Genomic DNA, 24,642 nt, shown 5'->3' with positions numbered 1-24,642 from the left:
AATGTAACCTGTAGAAAAGTACCCACCGCCTTAGGCACCCAGTAAATTTTCTTTCCCTCGTTCCTCTGGCTCACCCAGCCTTTTGGAACCCTTCTGCCCAGAACTGTCCAACAGAAGTTGCCATAAGTGGCAAGAGTAGCCACAAACCAACACTGTGCAGTGGCGTTACTGCAGTGACGGAAATGTTTGAGAAGGAGCTACTGAGCATCTGAAATGGAGCTAGGAGTGTGAATGAGGACCTGAAGTTTCTACTGTAGTTCAGTGTAATTCATTCTGATTTATGTCGCCACATGTGGCTAGGAGCTACCACACAGAACACGACAACTCCAGACCGGTGCTTCTCCAGTCTTAATGTGATGGGAACACCTGAAGATCTTGTTACATTTCACATTCTGGGGGTGCCTGGGTGGCTCAGTGGGTTACGCCTCTGCCTTCAGCTCCGGTCATGATCCCAGGGTCTTCACATCGATCCCGCATCCAGCTCTCTGCTCAGCAAGGAGTCTGCTTCTCCCTCTCCCTCGGCCCCCCGCTGCCCACTCATGTTCCTACTCTCCCTCTCTCAAGTAAATAAAATCTTTTTTTTTTTTTTTTTTAAATTGCACATTGTGATTCAACACATTTGGAGAGAAGCCTGAGATGTGCACTTTACACCAGCTCTCGGGGATGCCTGGGTTTCTGGTCCACGGACCACACTTTGAGGAGCAGAGCTCTAGAGAAGGGCTTCCAGGTCTGAGTTCTCTCAATTCTAGAAATCCACAGAACAAATGATGGCAGTCTGGACACAATCTGTGACACTTCAAAAGGCTTAGTGGTACTTCTGACTGTTGCTGTTTGCTAACAGAGCAAAATGACACAATCCTTACGGGGGACACAGCATGGGGAATTGTACTTCTCCCGGTCTCTCACCAAGACCCTCTGGCAAAAATACAGAAGGCCTACATACAGGCTATTCATTACGGGACTATCTGTAACAGTAAAGGACTAAAGAAAAAAAACCTAAATGCCTACCAATAGGGAACCCCCCGAATAAACAGAAAAGAGTACCGTGGGCTATAAACGCCGGGCACACATTTCTACCCACTGCTATGAAGTGACCGCCAGGATCTACTTTAAAAAAGCAAATGCGGAGCAAAATGAGTATGGAATGCTAACGCTGACCCGTGTTTGTTATTTTTAAGTGTAAAGAGAAAACCAAAACTGTTTTCAAAGTCATCTACAGGCCAGGAAAGAAAAAAGAAAAATTATCCTGATGCCCTGGTTAATAGTGGAGGAAAAGGAGATGAAGATGAGAGATTGAACAGGGTGAGGTAAAACCCCTTACGTTCTGAACCCTACTGAAAATTAGAATTAACTTATACCGTATTTCATATATTTTAAAGATGCATAATTCCTATCTCTGTCCACTGAAAAGCCAGCTTGAAACAATGACCGACCAACAATCTTGAACATTCTTTGTGCCTAGGGACAGCATCTAAATGTGATTTCCCACTAAAAAGAATGAGGGCTCCTTGGAGAACCGCTGATTTCAGACTTGGGGTAAGAAACATACAAAATAAGCCTAGACTATCTCGTCACACTGGATGGCAATAAAGTGAGCAAAACACAATGCATCATGACAAAAAGACATTCTGAACATCAAAAGAACCACCGCAATGGACCGAAATACCTCAAATACGTTTAAATCCATGAATTAATAAGCAATGCTTAAAATTAAAAATAATAATAATAAAACTCATGGAGTGCCTGCGTGGCTCAGTCGGTTAAGCCTCCGACTCTTGGTTTTGGCTCAGGTCCTGATCTCAGGATCACAAGATCCAGCCCTGCGTCGGGCTCCTCGCTCAGTAGGGATCTGCTGGAGGTTCTCTCTTTCCCTCTCCCTCTGTCCCTCCCCCTGCATGTGCTCTCTCCCTGCCTCTCTGTCTCTCTATATATAAAATAATAAACAAAAAATAAAAATAGGGGCGCCTGGATGGCTCAGTGGGTTAAACCTCTGCGCCTTCGGCTCAGGTCATGATCTCAGGGTCCTGGGATCGAGCCCCGCATCGGGCTCTCTGCTCAACAAGGAGCCTGCTTCCCCTTCTCTCTCTGCCTGCCTCTCTGCCTCGTTGTGATCTCTGTCTGTCAAATAAATAAATAAAATCTTTAAAAATGAAATAAAATAAAATAAAAAATAATAAAAAATAAAAATAAAACTCAATGGTAACCTTGGAAGGATGCTAGGGAACCAACAGCCCATTATTTTGAAAATTCACACATAAAGAGTAAGAAACAAACATTTACCCTGCCCTTCCTATACAAATGATACCTCAGGGCAATGAGATGATGACAGAAATACACTCCCTAAAGGGTTCGTATCCAAAATATATACAGAACTTGAATAACTCAATATCCAAAAACCCCCCAAATAATCCAATTAAAAAATGGGCAGAAGACATGAACAGTCATTTCGCCAAAGAAGACATGCAGGTGGCCAAAAGACACATGAAAAGATCCAAATCAAAACTATAATGAGGGGCTCCTGGGTGGCTCAGTCAGTTAAGCGTCCGACTCTTGGTTTTGGCTTAGGTCGTGATTTCGGGGTCTTGAGATGGAGCCCCAAGTCCGGTTCTGTGCTCAGCAGGGAGTCTGCTTCTCCCTCTCCCTCTGCCCTTCCTTGCCCCAGCTCCTATGCATGCACACACACATGTGCTCTCTCTCTCTCTCTCAAATAAATAAAATCTTTTAAAAATAAAATGAAAATTTAAAATAAGTTGCATTGCATCTTGACATGAACAGAGTAACAGTGGTCTGCTCTTCTGAACAATGTCAACTCCAGAAAAAGGAAACTTGGCAAGTTATCTGTTTCTCCAGTCCCATCAAGAAGCAAGGGTCCCCTGATCTCAACAAATCACTCATCATTGGAAGGCAGGTACAGAGAGTAGAGGTGTGGGTCTCATAAAGATGGGCAGTGGGGTGGATAGACATGTGATTTCTTTTGTCTTTGTTCTACATTCACTAAGCAACTTCAGAGCTCATATTTCCCAAGTATGTTTTTCTGTTGGGATGGTCTTCCTATGAGCAGCTGTCAAATTTGACAGCAACAATTCTCATTATAAATTAAAACATTTATTTTCAGGCGTAAATGTGAGCTTGAGTAGCAAGAATCATCTTATCCAGAGCCTGGTGACCTCCTCAAGTGAACTGACTGTGATGTCCCAGACACAGAAGACTGGAATATTCCAGCAACGTACAAGAATCCAGAGTTTCAGAGGTCAGCTTTCTTATCCACAATGCTAGAAGCTCGTTCATGGAGATTTGCCAAAACCACAGTCCCATACTTAACTAAGTCATTGAAGCAGGCTCTTCTAAAAAGGGTGCCATAAATAACACCCATCAAGTTTTCTTGTATTTATGATTATTATGTAGAACAATGGAGCAGGACACTTCTGGAATTAGGACAACATCTTTCCTCTACCATCTTCACCATATGTCCTATTGAACTTCTTAGATCCAAGGTGGGGGAGTGGGGCTAACCAAGTCTTCAGTATTCTGTAACAATACAGCGGAAGCCGAGAGAAGGGCAAGCTTAGCGCCCATCTAAATCCAGCAAGGAACCCACCCAATTGCACCCACTCACTTTAACTGTACCTCAGGTATGTTCACAGTCTGAACTTCAACCTCTGGACCTTCCCAACGGCTCATTCCTGGAATTGTTTCTTTCTCTTTTTTTCTTCCCCCAGTGATTTTATTTATTTGAGAAAGAGAGTGAGTGGGAGGGAGAGGGAGAGAATCTCAAGTAGACGCCCCACTGGGCATGGAGCCCAACATGGGGCCCCATCCCATGACCCTGAGGTTCAGGACCTGAACCAAAACCAAGAGTGAGCCACCCTGATGCCCCTGAACTGTTTCTTCCTATTCTGACTCTCTGGGAACAAGAGAAGGCCTACAGCCAAAGGACACTAGTCAAAGGGATAAGAAGTCAGTGACTACAATGACTGATGGGTCAAAATGCCTGATTGAACCTTAAAATTAACAGAGAATTTAGGTTGAATTATAGGACATTTTTGGTTATTTTCTTCTTTATCCATTCTGGGCATACCAAATTTTCTAACAAGGAGAAATCTATTTTTCCAAATCTATGTTTTTTTCTTTAAAGAACCAGGAAAGGACCAGAAAGCAAGCATGAAGAGTAACATGGGAAGCATTCCTGACTCCTTGCTCTGAATCCTTGTGCTCATCTGGATTCAGAGCTCACCTTCTCTCCTAAGACCTGGGACTCTTTGTCCAGACAACTTGAGGTTCCAGACGCTGACTTAGAGCGCCCCGGATTTGCCAGTAAGGCATGTATCAAATTACCAGGTATTTGTAATTTTTATTTATTTATCACATTCATGCTAATGGACCCCATCAGAATATCTGACATTGTTTTCCACAGGGCCTTGCCATTTACAAAAACGTTCCTGCATCTTCTCGTTTTTAAGTTTTGACCCAGCAGTGACAGATGAACAAAATGAAGCTTGGAAAGGTGAAACGGGTCACCCAACTCGCGTTGTTCAAAAGTGGCAGAATCGGGGACAAAATGCAAACCCCTAGCACTAAGCAAAGTGCATCTGCTAGCCTACTACATTCCCTCCTACATGGCTCTGTTAAATAACTTCAGGAGGTCTGGCTGGTGAAGTCGGTTAAGTGTCCCCTCTTGGTTTCGGCTCAGGTCATGATCTCAGGGTCCTAGAATCGAGCCCTGTGCTGGGCTCCAGACTCGCTAGGAATCTGTTTGGGATTCCCTCTCTCCTCTCCCCCGACCCATCCCAACACTCTCATTGGCTCGCTTGTGCTCTTTCTCTCAAATAAACAAATAAATCTTTAAAAAAAATTAAATAAAATAACTTCAGAACAGAGGACTCATCCTCTTTTCTTCCCTCTTTAACCCATTTTTTTTTAAGATTTTTATTTATTTATTTGACAGAGAAAAACACAGTGAAAAAGGAAACACAAGCAGGGGGAGTGGGAGAGGGAGAGGCAGGATCCCCACTGAGCAGGGAGCCTGATGTGTAGCTTGATCCCAGGACCCTGGGATCATGACCTGAGCCGAAGGCAGATGCTTAATAACTGAGCCACCCAGGCGCCCCTCTCTAACCCATATTTGATGAAAATGGGCGAAGCTGCAAAAATGCAGGTCAGATCATTCAACGGCTCTTCTTTAAATGCCTGGCCTTTTAGCCGATCATTGAATAGGACTTCAATAATGTATTTTCCCGTACAAAATCCAGTCCATGATAATTGTAGACTCAGTTATCACAGAACAGGTTCCTATAGAATGAGAACTATGTTACATTTTACTTGGAATTTTGTGGGCAAATATACCCTAACACACTCCAGTCGATTTAATCAATACTGTCTGCACTAATGAAGGACACAACCTTCCCTAATACGTGTCCACTTTAATCATCACAATGTCATCCCACAGCCAAGAAGAGAAAGCTAGCAGTATCAAATCTTCTGGAAAATTAGAATTCGGCAGAAAATCAAGTGAATGCTAGTTGAAGGGGTCAGCACTCCCCGCCTTGGTTGGCTTCTGAGCCTTTGCACGCACGCGCACGCACACACACACACACACACACAGGCAGAAAGAAGTATGCAGGGACAGGGAATGGCCACCGAAGGATGTGAGGGAAACCACACCACCGCCTGCAACACGGCAGCCTGGTCTGACGGAGCTGACCTGTCTCAGGGATGCTCAAATCGAGTTTCTTTTTTTTTTTTTCTTTTTTTTTTTTTTTAAAGATTTTATTTATTTATTTGAGAGAGAGAGACAGTGAGAGAGCATGGGCGAGGAGAAGGTCAGAGAGCGAAGCAGACTCCCCATGGAGCTGGGAGCCTGATGTGGGACTCGATCCCGGGACTCCAGGATCACGCCCTGAGCCGAAGGCAGTCGTCCAACCAACTGAGCCACCCAGGCGTCCCTCAAATCGAGTTTCTATCTGTGCCTTTTCGGAGGAGCGGGGGTAGCCCTTGCTGTCCCCCTCCCAGACTCCTACCTAGAGAGCAGAATGTGTGCGAATTCTCATCTTTTGGGGGGAAATCGTCCCACAACAGCAACTTCAACAGCCCACAGTGACCTTTTTATTACCATCTTCTTAACAGTATCCTGTTCAATCCAGCAAGTATTTTTTACTACCAAGTACGTCCCAGACACGGCCAAGCTCCGAGGACAGGAAGTGACCAGCCCCGCCTTCACCCATCTCTTAACACAGCAGCGAAGAAAAACACGGAACAGTTGGACTTACTTCATGTAGCGTCCTTGAGGTCCATCCGTTTTGTCAAAAACGGCACTAGGGGACCTAACCTAATGTAAGACTCCGTGGGAGGCTTTCCTCACGAGGTGATACTTCATCGGAGACTTGACCCATGAAGACAAGTCGTTCGGGTCAAGAGACAAGGACAGGAACTGCTGTCCCAGCAGCAGGAACAGCGCGCACCGTCCATCACCCTCCGTGCCCACAGCCGGTCCATGCAGCTCCCGTGCAGAGGGACGGCCACCGGATCTCTCTCAAGCATGTCCTGCAGCTTAAAACCGAGTCTAGCACAGCTCGGTTGATTACTTCAAACGCTGACCAAAGGCGGTGGGTTAAAGGAGTCGAGAAAACGTTTCCTTGACATTTTATGAATCATTGTTTAGTTTTTCACCAGCATCAAGGGGTCTTGGGGCTCTATTTTCTTCTCGGAACCACGTTTAGATTCTATCACCAAATGGAGGAGGCAGAATAAGTTTTTCCATGTGAACCTGGGAATACATCACCTCCCAAACTGGAACATGATAAGGAATATATATTTTTGATCTTGGCCTCCCCAGAGCTCCTAAAAGTGATAAGAGAAAGAGGAGCATCTTCTGTTCTTCATGACAAGCCCCATTCAAGGACACCCAAGTTTATTTTGAGGAGGTGACTTCTGGAAAGCCCCTAAGGAGAGGGGAGCTGGTTTCCGGGGAATCCAGCCTGGACATGGAGGCTTGGACCCTTCACCCCCAGGATGGGGAGAGGGGCTGGAGGCTGAGCCATGCCCTGACGACCAATGAGCTCATCTCCTGTGCCTATATAATGACACCCTCCCTAAAACCCCTAACTAAACGGAAGGCTGGGTGGCTCAGTACGTTAAGCATCTGGCTCTTGGTCTCAGCTCAGATCATGATCCCAGGCTCTGAGCTCCTCGGTCAGCAGGGAGTCTGCCTGAGGATTCCCTCCCTCTCCCTCTGCCCCTCCCCCACCTCGCGCTCTCTCTAAAATTAATAAATAAATAAATCTTTTTTTTCTTTTCTTTTTTTTTTTTTTTAAATCCTAACCAAGGAACTCAGAGACCTTCCAGGTTTGGTGAACACACTGAGGTGCTAGGAGGGTGAAGTTCCCTGCCCTTTTCCTTCCCCACTACCTCGCCCTATGCACCTCTTCTACCTGGCTGTTTCTGAGTTGTACCTTTTCATCATCGACTGGTAATTTAATAAATAAACTGTTTCCCTGAGTTCTGTGAGCTGCTCTAGCAAATCACTGAACCCAAGGCGGAGGTCATGGGAGCCTCTGATTTGTAGTTGGTCAGTCAGAAGTACAAGGTGCCAACCTGGCAATCCTGACCAGTGTCTGAAGTGGGGGGTAGGGAGCTGGGGGAGGGCAACCTTGGGGGACCCCTTCACCTGTGCTACTTCCAGGCAGTGTCATAACGAAATCATAAGACACCCATTCTGTCTGGAGAACAGTATCTAGTACTGTTACTGTCATGGTTGTTGTTACCATCGTTGTAGTTACTATTTAATTACCACTGTGACTGTTACCACTGTTACTCTTAACAGTGAGAACAGTATCTAACACCCCGAGTGCACTCTTTCTACATCTCAGGTCCCGTCCCAACAATTTCAGGATTTCACAGTCCTGTTTCATTCAATCCTAAGAGGTAGGTGCTTTGTTGTTGGTTTTTATAACAAAACTGAGGCACAGAGATGTCGCACATCATGCCCAGTATCACACAGCTAGCGAATGGCAGAACCTGGAGAGCAACCAAGCAGGGTGGGCTCCTCCTCTCTGTCGCACAGGAGTATGCTGCTGGCCTCTAGCAGGGACTCAGAAAACCTTTTTCATTATCTTAACAAAAGTGAGGTGGCTTCATAAAAATAACGGTGGGGCCAGCGCCATACCAAGTGTTTATCTGTGTTACTCCACTTAAAACTCACAAAACGGGTGCCTGGTGGCTCAGTCGTTTAAGCATCTGCCTTCAGCTCAGGTCATGATCCCAGGGTCCTGGGATCGAGTCCCACACATCGAGCTCCCTGATCGCCGGGGAGTCTGCTTCTCGGTCTCTCTTTTCTCCCTCCCTCTCTCAAACACCTTCTGCCTGCTGCTCCCCCTGCTTGTATTCTCACTCTGTCAAATAAATAAATAAAACCTTTTTAATAAATAAATAAATAAAACTCACAAAACCTCTCCTGGGACAGGGATCACGCGTACACGCCTGCCCCCGTGAGAAATGTCCCTAAGGTCAGAAAATCACCAAGTCTCTGTTTTTCCCCATTCTACACACTGCCTCCCTGATGATTAAGAAAAATAAATCCTGTAATATTGAAGATTCTGACACCACTCGAGGAGATCAAGTGGTACAAATTATCCTGCATCTCTAACAGCTGGCACAGCTTAGCACCACCCATTTGATGGTGTGTTTGATCTTAATATGATCTTGTTTCTCATGGAAACAAGAGAGGACATAATATCTATATACGATACCCTCCCTCTGTCCTCTGACGTGGGACTGGTTGAAATGAGAAAGCGTGAAACACGTGGGCACATTGCCGATTCTCTTTGGTTACCTGTGACAGGCCTGTGACTCCTACAGCCTCGACAGATGTGGGGACGGGGGCAGCAATAACTGTGGTCAGTATGTGAGGACTGGCCTCTCACCTCCAGGACCCTCCCAACCCCCAGACGCCTCCGTGAGAATTCAGCCAGAGGCACCCACAGGAACCTGCTCCAGAGGCCAGGAACAGGAGCCCCAGGCGGGCGGGCAAGGAGGGTGCAGGGGTGGGGGAAGTGCGGATTCTCAAGGACGGGCTTCGTCCGGGCCAAGCAGTGCCCTGCTGATTCAAGGGTCTGGATGATGACATTTACAACAGGTGCGCCGCCCTCTCTCCACCCACCCGGTCTGGCACAGGCGCGGAAGGAAACAGACTAACCCTGTTCTCAGCAAGCAGCCAAGAAGCCACAGACCATCAAACTCTAAATTCCGACGACTGCCTTCTCGCGGAGGCTACATCAGAAGTTCTGAAGGGCCATTTTTTTTTTTTTAACTGTTGTAAAATCTCAATGAGCCTTCCTGCAGATGATCAAAACAAAACTGCTTGTTTCTGCGTGTGGCTTAAACCATCAAAGGTGATCCTGGAGTGAGGACAAGCAACCAGTGGGCAGTTAAAAGAAGGAAATGAACAGCAGCCAGAGCACAGACAGAAAACGCCCGTGTGGCTGGGTTCCGGGCCCCAGCCCTGTCCCCGCCCTCTGAGGTTTGGCACATTCTCCTCCTCAAACTCTGTGAGGCTGTAAATCCTCTGTTTTACCTACACCAGTGGGGAGCTGCATTTTCTCACTAATACACTCATCAAACATCAACCAGGCACTAGAAAAAAGCAATCTGAGTCTGCTCTAGAAAGTTCCTGGCACTTGGCCTGGAGGGATGGGGAGGCAGAGGCGGAAGGGAGATTTCCTGTGAGCTTGTGAGCTTTTCAACCCTCCACAAGGGCTCACACCAGAAAAACCCACTCCCCTCCTTAGTCAGCTTCCCTGCTCCTGATTTAACCCAGCCAACTCTCAAGCTTTTCAAAAGAATGCCCGTATTAGGCAAAGAGAAGTAAATCACCATTTGTGGGGAACCTGAAGCCAACTCCAACTTTTTCGACTCTCAGGGGGTATCCTTAAAATCCATGTAAATTGCACCGTGTATAGGGCAAACCATTTATTATAAAAACAACGTGCAAAACATGGTTTTTTTTTTTTTAAAGATTTTATTTACTTATTTAACAGAGAGAGAGAGACCAAGCAGGGGGAGCTGCAGAGGGAGAGGGAGAAGCTGGTTCCTTGCTAAGCAGGAAGCCTGATGCAGAGCTCAATCCCAGGACCCCAAGATCATGACCTGAGCCAAAGGCCAACGCTTTCCCCACTCAGTCACCCAGGCATCCCACAACATGGCTCTTCCACAGGTAATAGGGGCATCTTTCCAAAGTGGAAACACGAAGGCCTATGAACAGAGCCCCACCTGCACCGGAGATCAGGGATGTGCAGATTAGAGACACCCTTTACATTCATTGGACTCAAAAGTTTAAAAGTCTAATAATACCAAGTGTTAGAAAGGATGTTTGTTCTCATACTCAGTGGGTGGCTTCGTAAACTGGTACAACCGCTTCAGGAACAGTTCAGCATTCTGTGAAGTTGAAGTCACCTGCCCTAGCATCTAGCTGTCCCCACCCCCGCCCACCCTTGGATACTCTGTATGCACGGTGTGTGTGCGCGCGTGTGTGTGTGTGTGTGTGTGTGTATAAAAGAAGAGCTGGGCACCTGGGTGGCTCAGGCAGTTGAGCTCAGACTCTTAATTTTGGCTCAGGTTGTGATCTTAGGGTCATGAGCTCGAGCCCCATGTCTGGGCTCTGCGTTGAGCGTGGAACCTGCTGAAGATTCTTTCCCTCTCCCTCTGCCCTTCTTCCCACTCATGCTCTCTTTCTCTCACTCGCTTGGGAAAAAAAAAAAAAAAAAGAAGTGTGTATACGTGATCAATAGAAGACATATAGCAGACTGTTCCTGGAAGTCCTGTTCACTATAAGAAAAACCCTGGAAAAAACCCAAATGCCCATTAACTGAATTAATAAAGTACGGTTTATGCACAGGAAAGAATATTACATAGAGTCCAAGTGAGGGTTCTTGTAGCATTAGGCAACTGCACAGATCAATCTTGGCAGTGTGACACGGAAGGGGAACTAAATCACGACAGACTGTCTGTAGTATGATATCCTTTTAATAAAGTAAAAGAAAAGATAGTAAAAGCATACTTTTTAGAAATACACAGAGGAACAAGGTGAAACCTCGTTGCCCTCCTTCCTACTGTGTAACCTTGTGACTCTTAGGGAAAATACCTGATCCCTCCATGCCTCAGTTTCCACGTGTGTCCAGTGAGGCTGCCAATGACAGCATTATAATGCTTACAGCAGAAATTTACTGTAGGACGACATTGACTTAAGCCTCTCTGAGGTCCCAGAACAGGGAGGTTGCTCTAAGTTCACCAACTCAGCTTTACCCAACAAAGCCTTTATTTTATATTATTAATTTTTTTTTAACTTTGGCTTGATAGCACTGTGAAAAGCTTAAGAAATGGTTCTTATAGACTCTTTTTTTTTTTTTAAGATTTTATTTTTGGGCTCTCTGCTCAGCAGGGAGCCTGCTTCCCCCTCTTTCTCTGCCTGCCTCTCTGCCTACTTGTGATCTCTCTCTCTCTCTGTCAAATAAATAAAATCTTTAAAAAATTTTTTTTATTTTTTATTTTTTATTTATTTTTATTTTTTATGGGTAATCTCTACACCCAACGTGGGGTCTGAACCACAACCCCGAGATCAAGAGTCACATGCTCCCCTGACTGAGCCAGCCAGACGCCCCTCTTCTAACCTCTTCCAAGCAGGGTCGTCCCAGTACGACTCTGGCTAGCTGGACATCACACACCACAATACCGGCCTCACACTGTCACTAAGGATTTGTCGGACTGAAGAAACTGAGTCAGTATGTTCCTTAAGTATGCTATCTTACAAGAAATGACTAGAAAGTGGTTTAGGACTTAACTATGATTTTTTCATAGACTCTCTCTCTGCCTCATTAACACAAGAAGCCAAATTTTTGTGCTGTATCGCTTATCTGATGACTTTAATTAACACAGACATCTGTCACCATTTAAAAATAAAAGACCTCAAATCTATGGACTAAAAGTTTCTATAATTTATTAAAATGAAAATTATTTAAATCTTTATTCACAGCCCACTAATACTTTCACCACAAGCAATTCTGAGAAATCGGGTTATCTGGTTTCTACAGGGTCAGCACAGAAGTCCTCATTTAGAAAAAATGCAGACTTCCGGAGATATGTTCAGTAACACAGAAAAAATCACATGTGACAACTGTGGGAAAAAAAAAAAAAAAGACAAATAATTGACTTCACTGGCCCCTGAACATATTCTTATTACTGCTGCTCAGCAGAATAATTAAACTTCACGAGGATGATCCTGAATCGTGAAGAAAAGGTGTTATGAATACGCGTTACTAAAAGGTGAATAGTCTCATACATTTGTTTTAAATATGCCATAAAGGGGGCGCCTGGGTGGCTCAGTGGGTTAAAGCCTCTGCCTTCAGCTCAGGTCGTGATCCCAGGGTCCTGGGATCGAGCCCCGTATCGGGCTCTCTGCTTGGCAGGGAGCCTGCTTCCTCCTCTCTCTCTGCCTGCCTCTCTGCCTACTTGTGATTTCTATCTGTCAAATAAATAAATAAAATCTTAATAAATAAATAATTAAATATGCCATAAAGACTTTCTTTTTTTTTTTTTTTAAGAGAGGGAGAGAGGTAGGGGAAGGGGCAGAGGGAGAGGGAGAGAGTCTCGTGAGCAAACTCAACGCCCAGCACAGAGTCCAAGGTGGGGTTCAATCTCACGACCCTGAGATCATGACCTGAGCTCACATCGAGAGTCAGACACTTGACCGGCTGAGACACTCAGGTGCCCCTACCACGAAGAGATTTAAAAAATGTTTTGGTTTTTTCTGGGCAAAATCTCAGGATTAGTTGCAAATATACCCACAAAATAGTGGCATGCCCTCGAAAGCTGTCCAATACAAATCAATAAAATGTGGAAGAACTGCCGCCCAAAATCATGAATTAGTTTACAGAAGTGAGTCATCCACTTCATGCCTAAAGCCACTCAACTGGATTTTAAAGTAAACTTTAATACTCAAAAGAGTGCGTTTTAAGTTACCTGCAAATTCACCTGTGTGAAAGGATCCGTTTTTCTCTGATGATCCTCAATAAATAATACTATAAGGAAGGTTTTATAGCTTTTTTGATAAACTTACCCAAACTTACATACACAAGCAGTTACCCTGGGAGGCAACTCACTTCTTCCCCAGACGCGGCTACCGTCCAGGGCAAACGGCCCGCTTGAACCTCAGCCCTAACGCGGGCATCTGATCGACACGTCCCGCCGCACGCAGGCTAGCATTGTTCCTAGAAATCCAGAGCCACGGCTTCGGGTCAAAGCCAGGCACAAGGTCAGCTGTACCGGTATTTCAGACAAACTGCCATCCCCAGCCTTAACGCATTCTCCCAGGCTGGTGATGACGACCCCTATGGCCCGATACGGTCCATGTAATGAGTGAGGAACGGGGCCAGAAGGATATGGACAAAGAGCCCCGAAGCCAAGACGTGTGTGAAGAGAGGGAAGAAAACTGCCCGACTCGGGGCCATCTACAGGGTCTCTATGCAGCCCGAAGACGGGGGATAAGACAACCCTCCATGGAGAAAGCTACAGGTGGGAAGTGTGTGCAGGGAATCACAGGCTTGTTGCTGTTCTCAGAGACTGGCATTCCGGAAGAGGGATGATGAGCCCGGAGAGGCATGGGGGCCAGTGACGGGCGGCCTCTGTCGTTCATGTTAGGGTTGGCCCTCCTAAAAGGACAAATACTGCGTGATGGCACTTCCATGAGGGACCGAGAATAGTCAGTTCATAGAGACAGACAGAAGCGGGACGGTGCTTACCAGCGGCTGAGGAGAGAGGGGGACGCGGAGTGAGCATTCGACAGGGACAGGGTTTCTGTATGGGACGAGCGACAAATTCTTGAAGTGGACAGTGGTGATGGGTGTACAACACTGTGAATGTACTTCATGTGACTGAATTGTACCCTTAAAAATGGTTACAGTGGGTGCCTGGGTGGCTCAGTGGGTTAAGCCTCTGCCTTCGGCTCAGGTCATGGTATCAGGGTCCTGGGATCGAGCCCCGCATCGGGCTCTCTGCCCCGCGGGGAGCCTGCTTCCTCCTCTCTCTCTCTGCCTGCCTCTCTGCCTACGTGTGATCTCTGTCTGTCAAATAAATAAATAAAACCTTTAAAAAAAAAGTGGTTACAAAGGTAAATTTTTTGATTTATATTTTACCACAATGAAAACCACCAAAAATGTAATCATCGTGTTCAGGGGAAGGAGGAGGAGGAGGAGGCGGCACGGGAAGTGGGGATGGGACCCACCCCACAGCTGGAGCTCTGTCCCATCTCCAGTTGCTCTCGGACTTTTTAGCTCCAGAACCCTTTCTGCAACCATCCGGCATAAAAACCTAACCACACACCAGGCAGAGAAACAGATCTGATGGGTTCCAGACACCAGCCCAGGAGCCCACCAGGTCCCAACCTGCCCCACAAGAGCCCCTGAGGAGTCTCCAGGGAACCCCAAAAGCACCCTGGTTTGCAAACGCGGTGCAGGTCCCCAGAGGAAGCTGAACAGGATGCGATGGGATTTCTGAAAGAGTAAGGTAGGTCTGGTCCTTAAGATCAAAGGAAACTGTCCTGAGTCTGCCTCTCAGCTGCGCCTGGGGGCAGGGTACTGACCTGCCACCAACAGGACTAAAAATATTTGCACAGGATTGTTGTTAAGACCTGGTGGATGAAGGGAAGTCAGATGCCTGACATGGGTGAATTCTCACTTGACGGCAGCGGTGACAGCGTCCGGTGTTATACGGCAGCACTCTGGCTCCTGTGACGGAGACGCTGGGGCAGGAAGTGCAGGGATGGCCGCTGGGACAAGAGTCCGCGTGAGAGACGAGAGAGGCCCGCTCTGAAGTCCTGAGCGCAGGGACTAAAGGGGGAGGTGGACCCTGGAAATAGCCCAGAAGTGCTGTCAGGATGGGGAATTGGGGCATGTGGGGGGCAGAGTGGGTTGGGCTTGGTTTGGGCCAGGGTGGTGGGCTCGGGGTCATGAGATCAGGCAGCTCCGTGTCTCCCTAAGCAGAGTGGGCTCGTCCCTCTTCCTCCCCCTCGGCCCCTCCCCATGCTCTCTCTGTCTCTCAAATAAATAAATAAATCTTTTTTAAGAAAAGAAAAAGATGGAGCAGCCATCAAAAAAAAAAAGAAAAAAAGAAAAAAGAAATCTTGTCATTTGCAACGATGTAGATGAAACTAGAGGGTATTATGTTAAGCGAAATAAGTCAGTCAGTCAGAAAGGGACAATTATCAGATGATCTCTCTGATACGAGGAATTTCAGAAGCAGGGTAGGGCGCCGTGGGGGGTAGGGAGGGAAAAAAATGAACAAGATGGGACCGAGGAGGGAGACAAACCATCTCAGGAAACAAACTGAGGGCTGCTGGGGGGAGGGAGGAGGGAGGGACGGGGCGATGGAGATGGACACTGCGGAGGGCATGTGTTACGGGGAGTGCTGGGAATTGTGTGAGCCTGACCATTCACCTGTTACCTGTTACCACGCCCCCTCCCCCCAACAAACAATACATTACATGTTAATGATAAAAAAAAATTTAAAAAGAAAGAGAATAAGGTGGGAATAAGCACTGGAAAGCCACCATCTCATTCATGTCCCCATCAGCTTGAAGAAAGGAGCAGAGATCAGCAGGAGTAACTCAAAGGTTGCGTGTGCAGCTGCTCTGCAGGAGGGAGAGGACGGCAGTCGGGGGCAGACACCTGCCAGGGGCCCAGGCAGGGCACGCTGGAGTGAAGTGACGTCCACCCTCATCCACCCTCACCTCCGTCCCACGCTGCATGGGGACACTGACCGCCTGCCCCTTTACCAACTCCCTGCCGCACTGAGAAGCTAATAAAAAGGTACACGCTGTCCAGCCAAAAATCACTCCTCCACCCACCCCCTCCCTCCAAGCTCTTAGAGCTTGTGGGCCACAACCCAGAGAGACGGCCTCCTCCTCTTTCCAGAGCAGCTGCCAGGGTTCTAGAACAGCCTGCCAGCAGGGCCCAGAACAGCAGCAGTGAGATCAGTGAGCAGTGAAGCTGGTGCCCACAGAGGCCCCATCCTGGGGTTCATCCCCTCTCTCCTCCTTAGTCACCCAGCAGGACGCACCTGAGCCTGGCCACTGGCTCTTCCCCAGCACAGAAGGAGACATGCAGGAGCACGCTGGCCACCCTGTGGTTTGTGGAGGCTACGAGTTGGAAACTGCATGGGTAGCCAGCCCTGGAGGGCCGTGGGAGCATGGACGGCTCTGTGCGGGCACCTGGGTGGCTCGGCGGGCTGAGCACCTGACTCTTGACTTAGGCTCAGTTGTGATTTCAGGGTCCTGAGATGGAGCCCTTCGTGGGGCTCTGTACTCAGCAGGGAGTCTGCTTAGGATTCTCTCCCTCTGCCCCTCCCCCCACTCACCCTCCCTCACCCTCTCTCTCTCTCTCTCTCTCTCTCTCTCTCTAAAATAAATAATATTAAAAGAAAAGAAAAGAGATTATAGGGGGCACCTGGGTGGCTCAGTGGGTTAAGCCGCTGCCTTCGGCTCAGGTCATGATCTCAGGGTCCTGGGATCGAGTCCCGCATCGGGCTCTCTGCTCAGCAGGGAGCCTGCTTCCTCCTCTCTCTCTGCCTGCCTCTCTGCCTGCTTGTGATCTCCGTCTGTCAAATAAATAAAATCTTAAAAAAAAAAAGAAAAGAAAAGAGATTATAAAATTCCTATGGGGGGGCACCTGGGTGGCTCAGTCGGTTAAGCATCTACCTTCAGCTCAGGTCAGCTTCACGATCCAGGGTCCAGGGATTGAGCCCAAGGTCAGGCTCCCCTGCTTCTCCCTCTCTGCCTGCTGCTCCTCCTGCTTGTACGCGTGCTCTCACGCTCTCTCTCTCTGTCAAATAAATAAGTAAAATCTTAAAAAAATAATAAAAGATAAAAAATAAAATTCCTGTTGGGAACTAGGGATTCATTCAATCATCTGGTGTTCATCGTGTACCTGCACACGCAACTCTGTCTCAGCAGAGTAGACAACAGTGACTAAAAAGTAAGTAGCACTTCTCCCCTCCTGGTGTCAGTAGAGGAGACAGATGTGAATTAAATAATCTCACCGAGGCAAGGGGGAAGGGAGGAGATATGTTGGAGACGGGCAGGATCTAGAGTTCCTCAGTTTTGCACTTACACGAGCCACAGAAAGCCACTTACATCCTTGCTTATGTGACCTTAAGGAACGGTCCCGCTCGGCAGAGCTGCAAGCCACCCAGAGACCTTGCTGTGCCCACAAGGAACCCTCAGGAGATGTCTGTCCCATCAACGGATGAAGGCTCTACAGTTCACCACTAAACGACGCTTTCAAAAACTCCTGGGCCTTCACATTTGAAAGGAGGAAACTGAGCAGAAAGGAGGAGCCCAAGGGCCAGGCCCGTTGCCAGACAGTCACAGGTGTGCACAGTGCACAGGTGTCCACAGACCGACAACTAGTGGCCTTGCCTCCTCACGCCCACGCCCCCCTCACACCAAGCTACTTGCAGTTCCTTAAGCAAAACACTCTTCCTCTCCTAGTTCACCTGGAAAACTCCTATTAATGCCTCCGATTCCTGATCACCCTCTCGGCCACGCTTTCCAACCCTACCTCACCCTGGTGACCTTGATTTCTGCCTTCCTTCGTGCCCTCTGTACCTTGTGCTCACCTCTACTAAATGCGACACGATCATGAACTCTCTCAAACTAAACCCTAGTCATCTCTTGTAGGCCAGAGAGGGGTCTAAAACCTAGAACACCACAGAGGCTCGAGGTGTAGCAAATGAAAGAACAAATGAACCCATGTCCTGCATCATGCTACAAATAGAGTAGGGTAAAGTCTGTGCCCTCAAAAGCTTACCATCTTAGATAACAAATAAATGAAAAGATGTAGAAAAACTGATAAGAATTAAAATATTAGAATTCTACAGGTGCCTCGGTGGCTCTTGATTTTGGCTCAGGTCATGATCTCAGGGTTGCGAGATCAAGCCCCAATTAGTGGGGAGTCCACTTGAGAGTGTCTCCCTCTCCCCATTCTGCCTACCCCTTGCTCCCTTGCACTTTCTCTCTCTCTCTCTGTCTCTCTAAAGTAAATAAATATTGGGGCACCTGGGTGGCTCAGGTCATGACCTCAGGGTCCAGGGTTCAAGTCCCGCATCAGGCTCCCTGCTCAGTGGGTAGTTGGCTTCTCCCTCTGCCCCTCCCCCCACTCATGTTTACACTCTCTCTCTCAAATAAAATCTTTAAAAAAAGAAAAATATTAGAATTCTAAGTCAACATTACACTTAGAGAAAATAAATTCCTGTACCCAAAAGTCCCTTCGTATATACCATCACACATCCTCACAAAATTTAGAAATAAAAGACTTGAAAGAAACACACAAAATACAACTGTAAATACAGTTAGTGGAATGTAAAGGATTCTGATCTTGTTATGTGCAACTGCATCTTTAAAATGAACGGGAACTCATTTTTCATCAGTATAAAATACTGAAAATATAACCTAAAAAGGCTTACCATTTCTTCAACGGGGAAAGGACAAATACGTGAAATAAACATTGAAGATGCTTGCTAGAGATGCAAACTCGGTAGTCATGGTAAGAAATACGCATTTTTTCATATACGATTACAGTACAGGTGTTAGGACGTAAACTGCTAAATGGCATCCAATTAAATACATCTCAGGGATCCTAGGAAACCCAGAGCCTCCGGTCACAGCCATTGTCATTTGCACAATAGCAACAAATGGCTGAAGCCCAAGTTACACGTGAAGCCGTCTCGAAAACATACAGTGCTTCTTACCATGAATGCCTGGCGCATACTGAGTCCTCGATAAACTTTATTGAGTGAGTGATCTGACAGTCTTATTCAAAGGGAAAAATTATCTACTAGTGAGGCAAGTTTATCAGGAGCTGGGGTTACCTAGAATACATCCTTCTCATAATGAAAACAGGCCCCAAATGTTTCCCCTATATTTAGCACTCAGTTGCTGAAAGGGCTACTCTTTTCCCTTTTTGTGCCTCTCCCTCTGTGTACAAACTACCCCGCCACATACTTCCCATGTGGTAATAACACATCCACGCATCAGCCTCCCTCATGGCTCTCTGGCTACAGCCAGCGATTCAAACTTAAATCTGGGAGGTGAGTTTTAATACCAAGAGTTTAAAACAATGAGTATAAAGGATACTGGATATCTGCTAAAGTGCATTTTTCTGACTGCTCGGTCAGATAAGGAAAAACTGCAAAGCAGAATCCGAGTGTCTGGACGGTTGCCAGAGGTAGGAATGAAAACCTTAGTGAACAAGAGCTCTGCCAACCAGGCACCGGGGTGGCTCAGTCGGTAATCCAGCCAACTCTTGATTTCAGCTCAAGTCCTGATCTCATGGGTCATGAGATCAAGCCCGGCGTCCGGTTCTGTGCTCAGAGGGAGTCTGCTTGGATATTCTCTCTCTCTGCCCCTTCCCCTGTTCACACTTTGTCTCTATCTCTAAAATTAAAAAAATAATAACAAAATTAAGAAAATAAATGTTAAGAGGCTTTAAAAAAAAAAGAAAAATAACAAAATTTTAAAAGAGCTCTGCCAAACAAAAACTAAATACATAAATAAAGCTCCAGCCAAACATCCTTAGAATAAAGACCAATGAAAAGAAGCACGCAGGGAGTGTGGCAGAAGGTAAAGGAAGCCTCAAGACCCTTGTCATCCCTCATTCATTCATGCATTTATGTGCTAAGGGTTGTTGGAGACAGAAAAAGGAAAAAGTCTTCATTCCTGCTGTGAAGGACTCCATCCATTAGAAATGTAAAATGGCCACAAACAGCTATCACATGAGTAAGAAAATAACAATGCACAAAGGAGGTACAAAAAAGTGTGTTCAGAGACAGAAGAAATCTCCTATTTAGGAAGGTATTAGATACCAGGATTTTGAAAAGATGAGAACATTAGGAGAAAAATAGTAATCACTGCTAACCCTTGTTCTTCTGTCTTGCTACGCTGCCGTCTGCCACACTGTTTGCCCAACCTTAGGGCCTCTGGCACCTCCTGAAACAACACCCAGGAACGGAGGGCTGATGGCAGGCGACCACCAAACTCCACAGAGCAGTACCATGAGCCAGGCGGTGTAGTCAGCCACCTCAGTTCACAATTTCCCCTACAAGGCACAAACTATTATCTTCTCCAGTTTACAAGTAAGAAAACGGGGCACAGAGAAGTTAAGTGACTTGCCCAAGGTCACCCAGCTCATAAGTGGCACAAACAGGAGCTGAGACCAGAATCTGGGCCCTTAGCCATGAAACCCGTCGCTGCCTCCCAGCCGAGAACCTGTGGGCATTTATCAGGACATACACAGCTGGAGGACGCAGGCGATTTTGACCGACTTGGCCCTGTAAGCACACTCATGTATTTCCCACTATTCTTATCTGTGCAACAAAAATGTGCACACCATTCCTGACCTGATTTTGAAAATGAGTTTTCACAATCTTTAATGGGATATTTGCTTTGTTAATCTGGGCCCGGGGGGGGGGGGGGGGTGCCTGTTTCATGAGGGGGCCAGGTGGGCAGAAGTAGTTAAATAACAGTCTTGACGGGCGCTGGAGGGCACCACCCTTTACGGGTCATCTCAAAATCTTGGGCAAAATGCCCAGCTTTGCTTGTTTCTTCCCCAGAGTGGCTGTAACGACAGTGTCACCTACGAAATAGGCAAAACCACCTGATGGTGTCCACATGAACAGGCCAAGCACAGGCTGCGCCATACCCAAGGCTTTGGTGACTGAGGTCCTAAGTCCTCTGCGTCTGCAGGAGGCAAGCCCCGCGGCGACCACAGAAAGGCTTTCCCGGAGCAGGGTCGCCGCCAATCCCTGAAGCACTTCGCTGTTCCCGGCACCCCCGGGCCCGGAGGGGGCTGTGTCACCTCGCCCCGGGCCAGGGAGGAGGCAGGCTCCGGACGAGCTCGGGGCGGGACCACAAAACTTCACCCAGATTCCTCATTTCGGGTGAACTCACCGCTCCGTGGAGGACCGCGGCCCTGCCGGACCGGCCTGGCAGCGGCAGGAAGCCGGGCGCGGGCTCCCCCACCTGCCGGGCATCCCCGGGGAGCTCGTCCCCTCCCGGTCGCCGGCGACGAGGCGGAGAAGGGGGCCGGGGGTGCCGCCGAGGACCCACCTGACCGCGCCGACACGGCCGACGTCCGCCGAATCGTCTGGAACACATTCCCACGATTTCCAAGAGGGCGCCGCGGCGGGAGAGCGCGCGGCGCCTCACAAAGCCAGGTGAGCCGCCACGTCCCCGCCGCACGTGCTGAGCCGCCAGACCCGGCCCGGGAGTCCGCGCGGCCGCCCCCCGCCTTCCCGGCCGGCCGCCCCCGCACTCACCAGGTGAAGAGCTGGCCTTTGAGCCCGCGCAGCAGGCTCCCCAGCGCGCCCGCCGCTCCCGGCGCGTACGGCTGCGGGACGCCGGGTCCCGCCGACGAGGCCGCCTCCATGCAGGCTCGGCGCCCGGAACCCCCCGACGTGCCGGGGCGGGGAGGACTGGGGCGGGGGGCGGCGCCTGGGCGGCCGGCGGGACCCGGCCCCGTGCCCGCGCGCCCGCGCCCGCTTGCTCGCTCGCGTGCCTCCCTCCTCGGGCCTCGGCGGCCGCCCAGCCCTCACCCTCCTCAGGCCTCCGGGGCGGGACCAGACAGCCGCGGACTACAGCCTGGCCCCTCCCGGGGCGCCGGAGGACACCGGGCGCTGCGCTCCCCCGCCCGGGCACTGGCGCCTCGGGGATGCGTGACACCCCACATGCGTTTCGGGGTTTTATGGGTCCCTGTTCAGAAGCGGCTCACGAGGTGAGGCGAGGCTACGCCGCGTGCCCCGACCTAAGGAGCCGTGACTTTGCAACCGCCCGAACTTTGCTAACCGGGAAGGGCCGCTGACTCCTCCCCGGCGGGCTGACGCCTCCCCCGCCCGCCGCCCTCCCTCTCTTTGACAAAAGACACTTCCATCTAAAAGGACTCAAACGCTCCGTTGGGGGCTCTTCTTTTCAGTGCAAAACCTGCGTAAACTCCCACAGGGATTTTTGCGACACGCCTTCGTGGGGTGCCTCGCTCGTGAGGGTGTGCGCGGCGCGGCCCTCGGGGTGCAGGCTCGGCCGGCAGGTGCCCGCGCCGCGCTCGCCGCCCCGCGCGGGCGCGCACCCAGGGCCCCCGGCGCCCGGCCACGCCTTGCGATGCCTCTGCGGGCGGAGGAGCGACGAGCACCTGCGGTGGAAAAGTTCCCGATCGTCACCCACAGAAGGACCCAGAAGACCAGGGAGAAGGTATGGGACCCTTTCTCTACCTAACCACCTCCCTCCCCGGGCCAGGGCGGAGGACCGAGGAGGGGTGTGAAGAAGGAGCAAAATAAAGGTAAATTCAAACGAGTTGGCAGTTCCGTGAGAAGGTTCTAAGAAAGAAAATAGATTTTGAAGAATGGAATGAAGCTTTAGGGACCCCAAGTTCAGCAGCTACAGGAACCCCCAAAGTTTAAATGAAATTATTATTTTTTAATTGTTGGAGAACAAGGTCATCCAAGAGAGGGACCACGGAGTATTAACGGTACAACAGCATCGCAAGGAAAAGAGCTGTGCCAAGACTTGGGAGGATTTTCCCTAGCTCTTTTTGAGTAAAAAAAGTAAGATATAGAGAAGTATGTTTAATGTAATCTCATTTTTCTAAACCAAACTGCCCATTATATCTTATATATTGACAGTGTTGAATTTTACCTGAGCCCTGTGCTTCTGGAAGGCAGTAGTGGTTAGGAACCACCCGGGTGGCTCAGTCGGTTAAGCATCCCACCCTTGATCTAGGCTCAGGTCATGATCTCAGGGTCCTGAGATAGAACCCCAGAAGGGGCTCCCCCCACTGGGCTCCCCTGCTGGGCTCCTGTTTCTACCTAAGATTCTCTCTCTCCCACTGCCTGCCCCACCCCCTTGCTTTCTCAGAAAGAAAGAAAGGAATTCCCCCCTACTTTAGTATTCTTAGAAGAGGCAAGCTGCAAAGAAACAGGCTTCCCGTGTGACTCAGATAAAGACCCAGAGTTGTTCTTTTTCCCTAGGACAAAGCCAGACAGACACCCTCCAAGCTCCAGTCCTCTGCCGCATAAATGATGGCTAAACCACTTTTCCCCACTGACCATTCAGAACAAAATACTTGTTAACTCAACTGACTAAATTCCTCTTCTTCCTCCAGGCCTGGGAACTTTCACCCACCTCAGCCTGAGCCAGCTTGTAACCATCCTTAATGGGTCCCTCTTGAGAACTTGGTCCCCTCAAAGTAAATTAGTCTCAGGCCCAGGGGCCTGGGATTGAGCCCCACACCAAGCTTCCTGCTCCACAGGAGGCCTGCTTCTCCCTCTCCCACTCCCCTGCTTGTGTTCCCTTTCTCGCTGCTGTGTCTCTCTCTCGAATAAATAAATGGAATCTTAAAAAAAAAATTAAAAAAAAAAATAAAGGGGCGCCTGGGTGGCTCAGTGGGTTAAGCTGCTGCCTTCGGCTCAGGTCATGATCTCAGGGTCCTGGGATCGAGTCCCGCATCGGGCTCTCTGCTCGGCAGGGAGCCTGCTTCCCTCTCTCTCTCTCTCTGCCTGCCTCTCAGTCTACTTGTGATTTCTGTCAAATAAATAAATAAAATCTTTAAAAAAAAAAAAAAAAGAGGTAAAACGTTCTCTGATCTACAATTCAATCAAGCCAGCCTCCCATTCCACTCTTTCCTCGGGAGGGAAGAGTTCCTATTCCCCTTTTGCACCAGTCCTCCCCTTCCTCCTCCCAATAATTCTTTCCAATAGTCTCTTCTTACCTAAATCAGATTTTTAAAAAGATTTTACTTAAGTTATCTCCCCACCCCACATGGGGCTTGAACTCACAACCCTCAGATCAAGAGTCTCATGTCCACCAATCTAGGCAGCCAGGCACCCTAGATTTGTTTTTTATTTGACAATAATATGTCTATAGGTACGTGAGCATGGAGAAAAGTATGGGACACATGTCAACACAAGTAACCTGAGAGAAGTTAAGGGATACAGACAAGAAAAAAAAAAAAAGCCCACACTTAAAAAAAAAAAAAAAAAACCTCCAGCTTGTATGATATAGTCTCTATTATATTAGAGTGTGTGTTCTAAATATGAGATGAAAAGGTAGATTTAGATGTTGGGGCAGGCTGAATAATACCCCCCCAAAAAATATTCAGTTCCTAATCTCTAGAACATGAGAATATTCCTTTAAAATATGCGGTGTCTCTCCCAATCGGATGGGGTCCCCAAATGTAGGGAGGAGGCCCGCGGTACCTGCGGTGAAAAGATTCACCTGAGGCAAAACAAAGAAGGTAGAAGTTTCTGGAATTCATAGCAAGGGAGCTGATAGGAAGCGTATGACAGGTCAGACAGCAAAGGAGACACTGCTGGGAGCCAGTGGGTGGGTCTGTATTTAAAGGAGGAAGGTGAGGAGGTATGGGAATGGAACTTACAGAATTTTCTTTTTTTGGTTACTGTGTCCAGGTGTCAATAAGCCATGGGTCAGTTAGGGCTTACAGATGTTTTCAGATGGGCTTGTGTGCATTCAGCCGCCTAAGGGCCCTTTCTCCATTCCATTGCACAAACAAGCCTGTTGCCTAAAAGCTGCCTCTACAGTACAGTGGAAGAGATTTG

At 48.4% G+C, this 24,642-nt stretch overlaps 2 protein-coding genes across 5 annotated transcripts in view; one reads left to right on the top strand and one right to left on the bottom strand.

Annotated features, from left to right (window-relative positions):
- Positions 1 to 21,486, bottom strand: part of SLC35F2 (solute carrier family 35 member F2) — a 49,193-nt gene extending 27,707 nt beyond the window's left edge. The window contains exon 1 of the mRNA XM_044257720.1: positions 21,355 to 21,486. Coding sequence (XP_044113655.1) covers positions 21,355 to 21,464 — 110 coding nt within the window. The 5' untranslated portion in view covers positions 21,465 to 21,486. The remainder of the gene's footprint in view (positions 1 to 21,354) is intronic.
- Positions 21,487 to 22,179: 693 nt separating this feature from the next.
- RAB39A (RAB39A, member RAS oncogene family) overlaps positions 22,180 to 24,642 on the top strand; it is a 73,409-nt gene continuing 70,946 nt past the window's right edge. For 3 of the 4 annotated variants that reach the window (XR_006385575.1, XR_006385574.1, XR_006385576.1), the window contains exon 1: positions 22,180 to 22,279. The gene's annotated coding sequence lies outside the window, so the exon portion shown is untranslated. The other variant, XR_006385577.1, reaches the window with a different exon arrangement.

Source organism: Neovison vison, chromosome 7 (assembly GCF_020171115.1).
Source record: "Neovison vison isolate M4711 chromosome 7, ASM_NN_V1, whole genome shotgun sequence".
Taxonomy (NCBI): domain Eukaryota; kingdom Metazoa; phylum Chordata; class Mammalia; order Carnivora; family Mustelidae; genus Neogale; species Neogale vison.
This window is presented reverse-complemented; position numbering and strand designations above follow the sequence as displayed.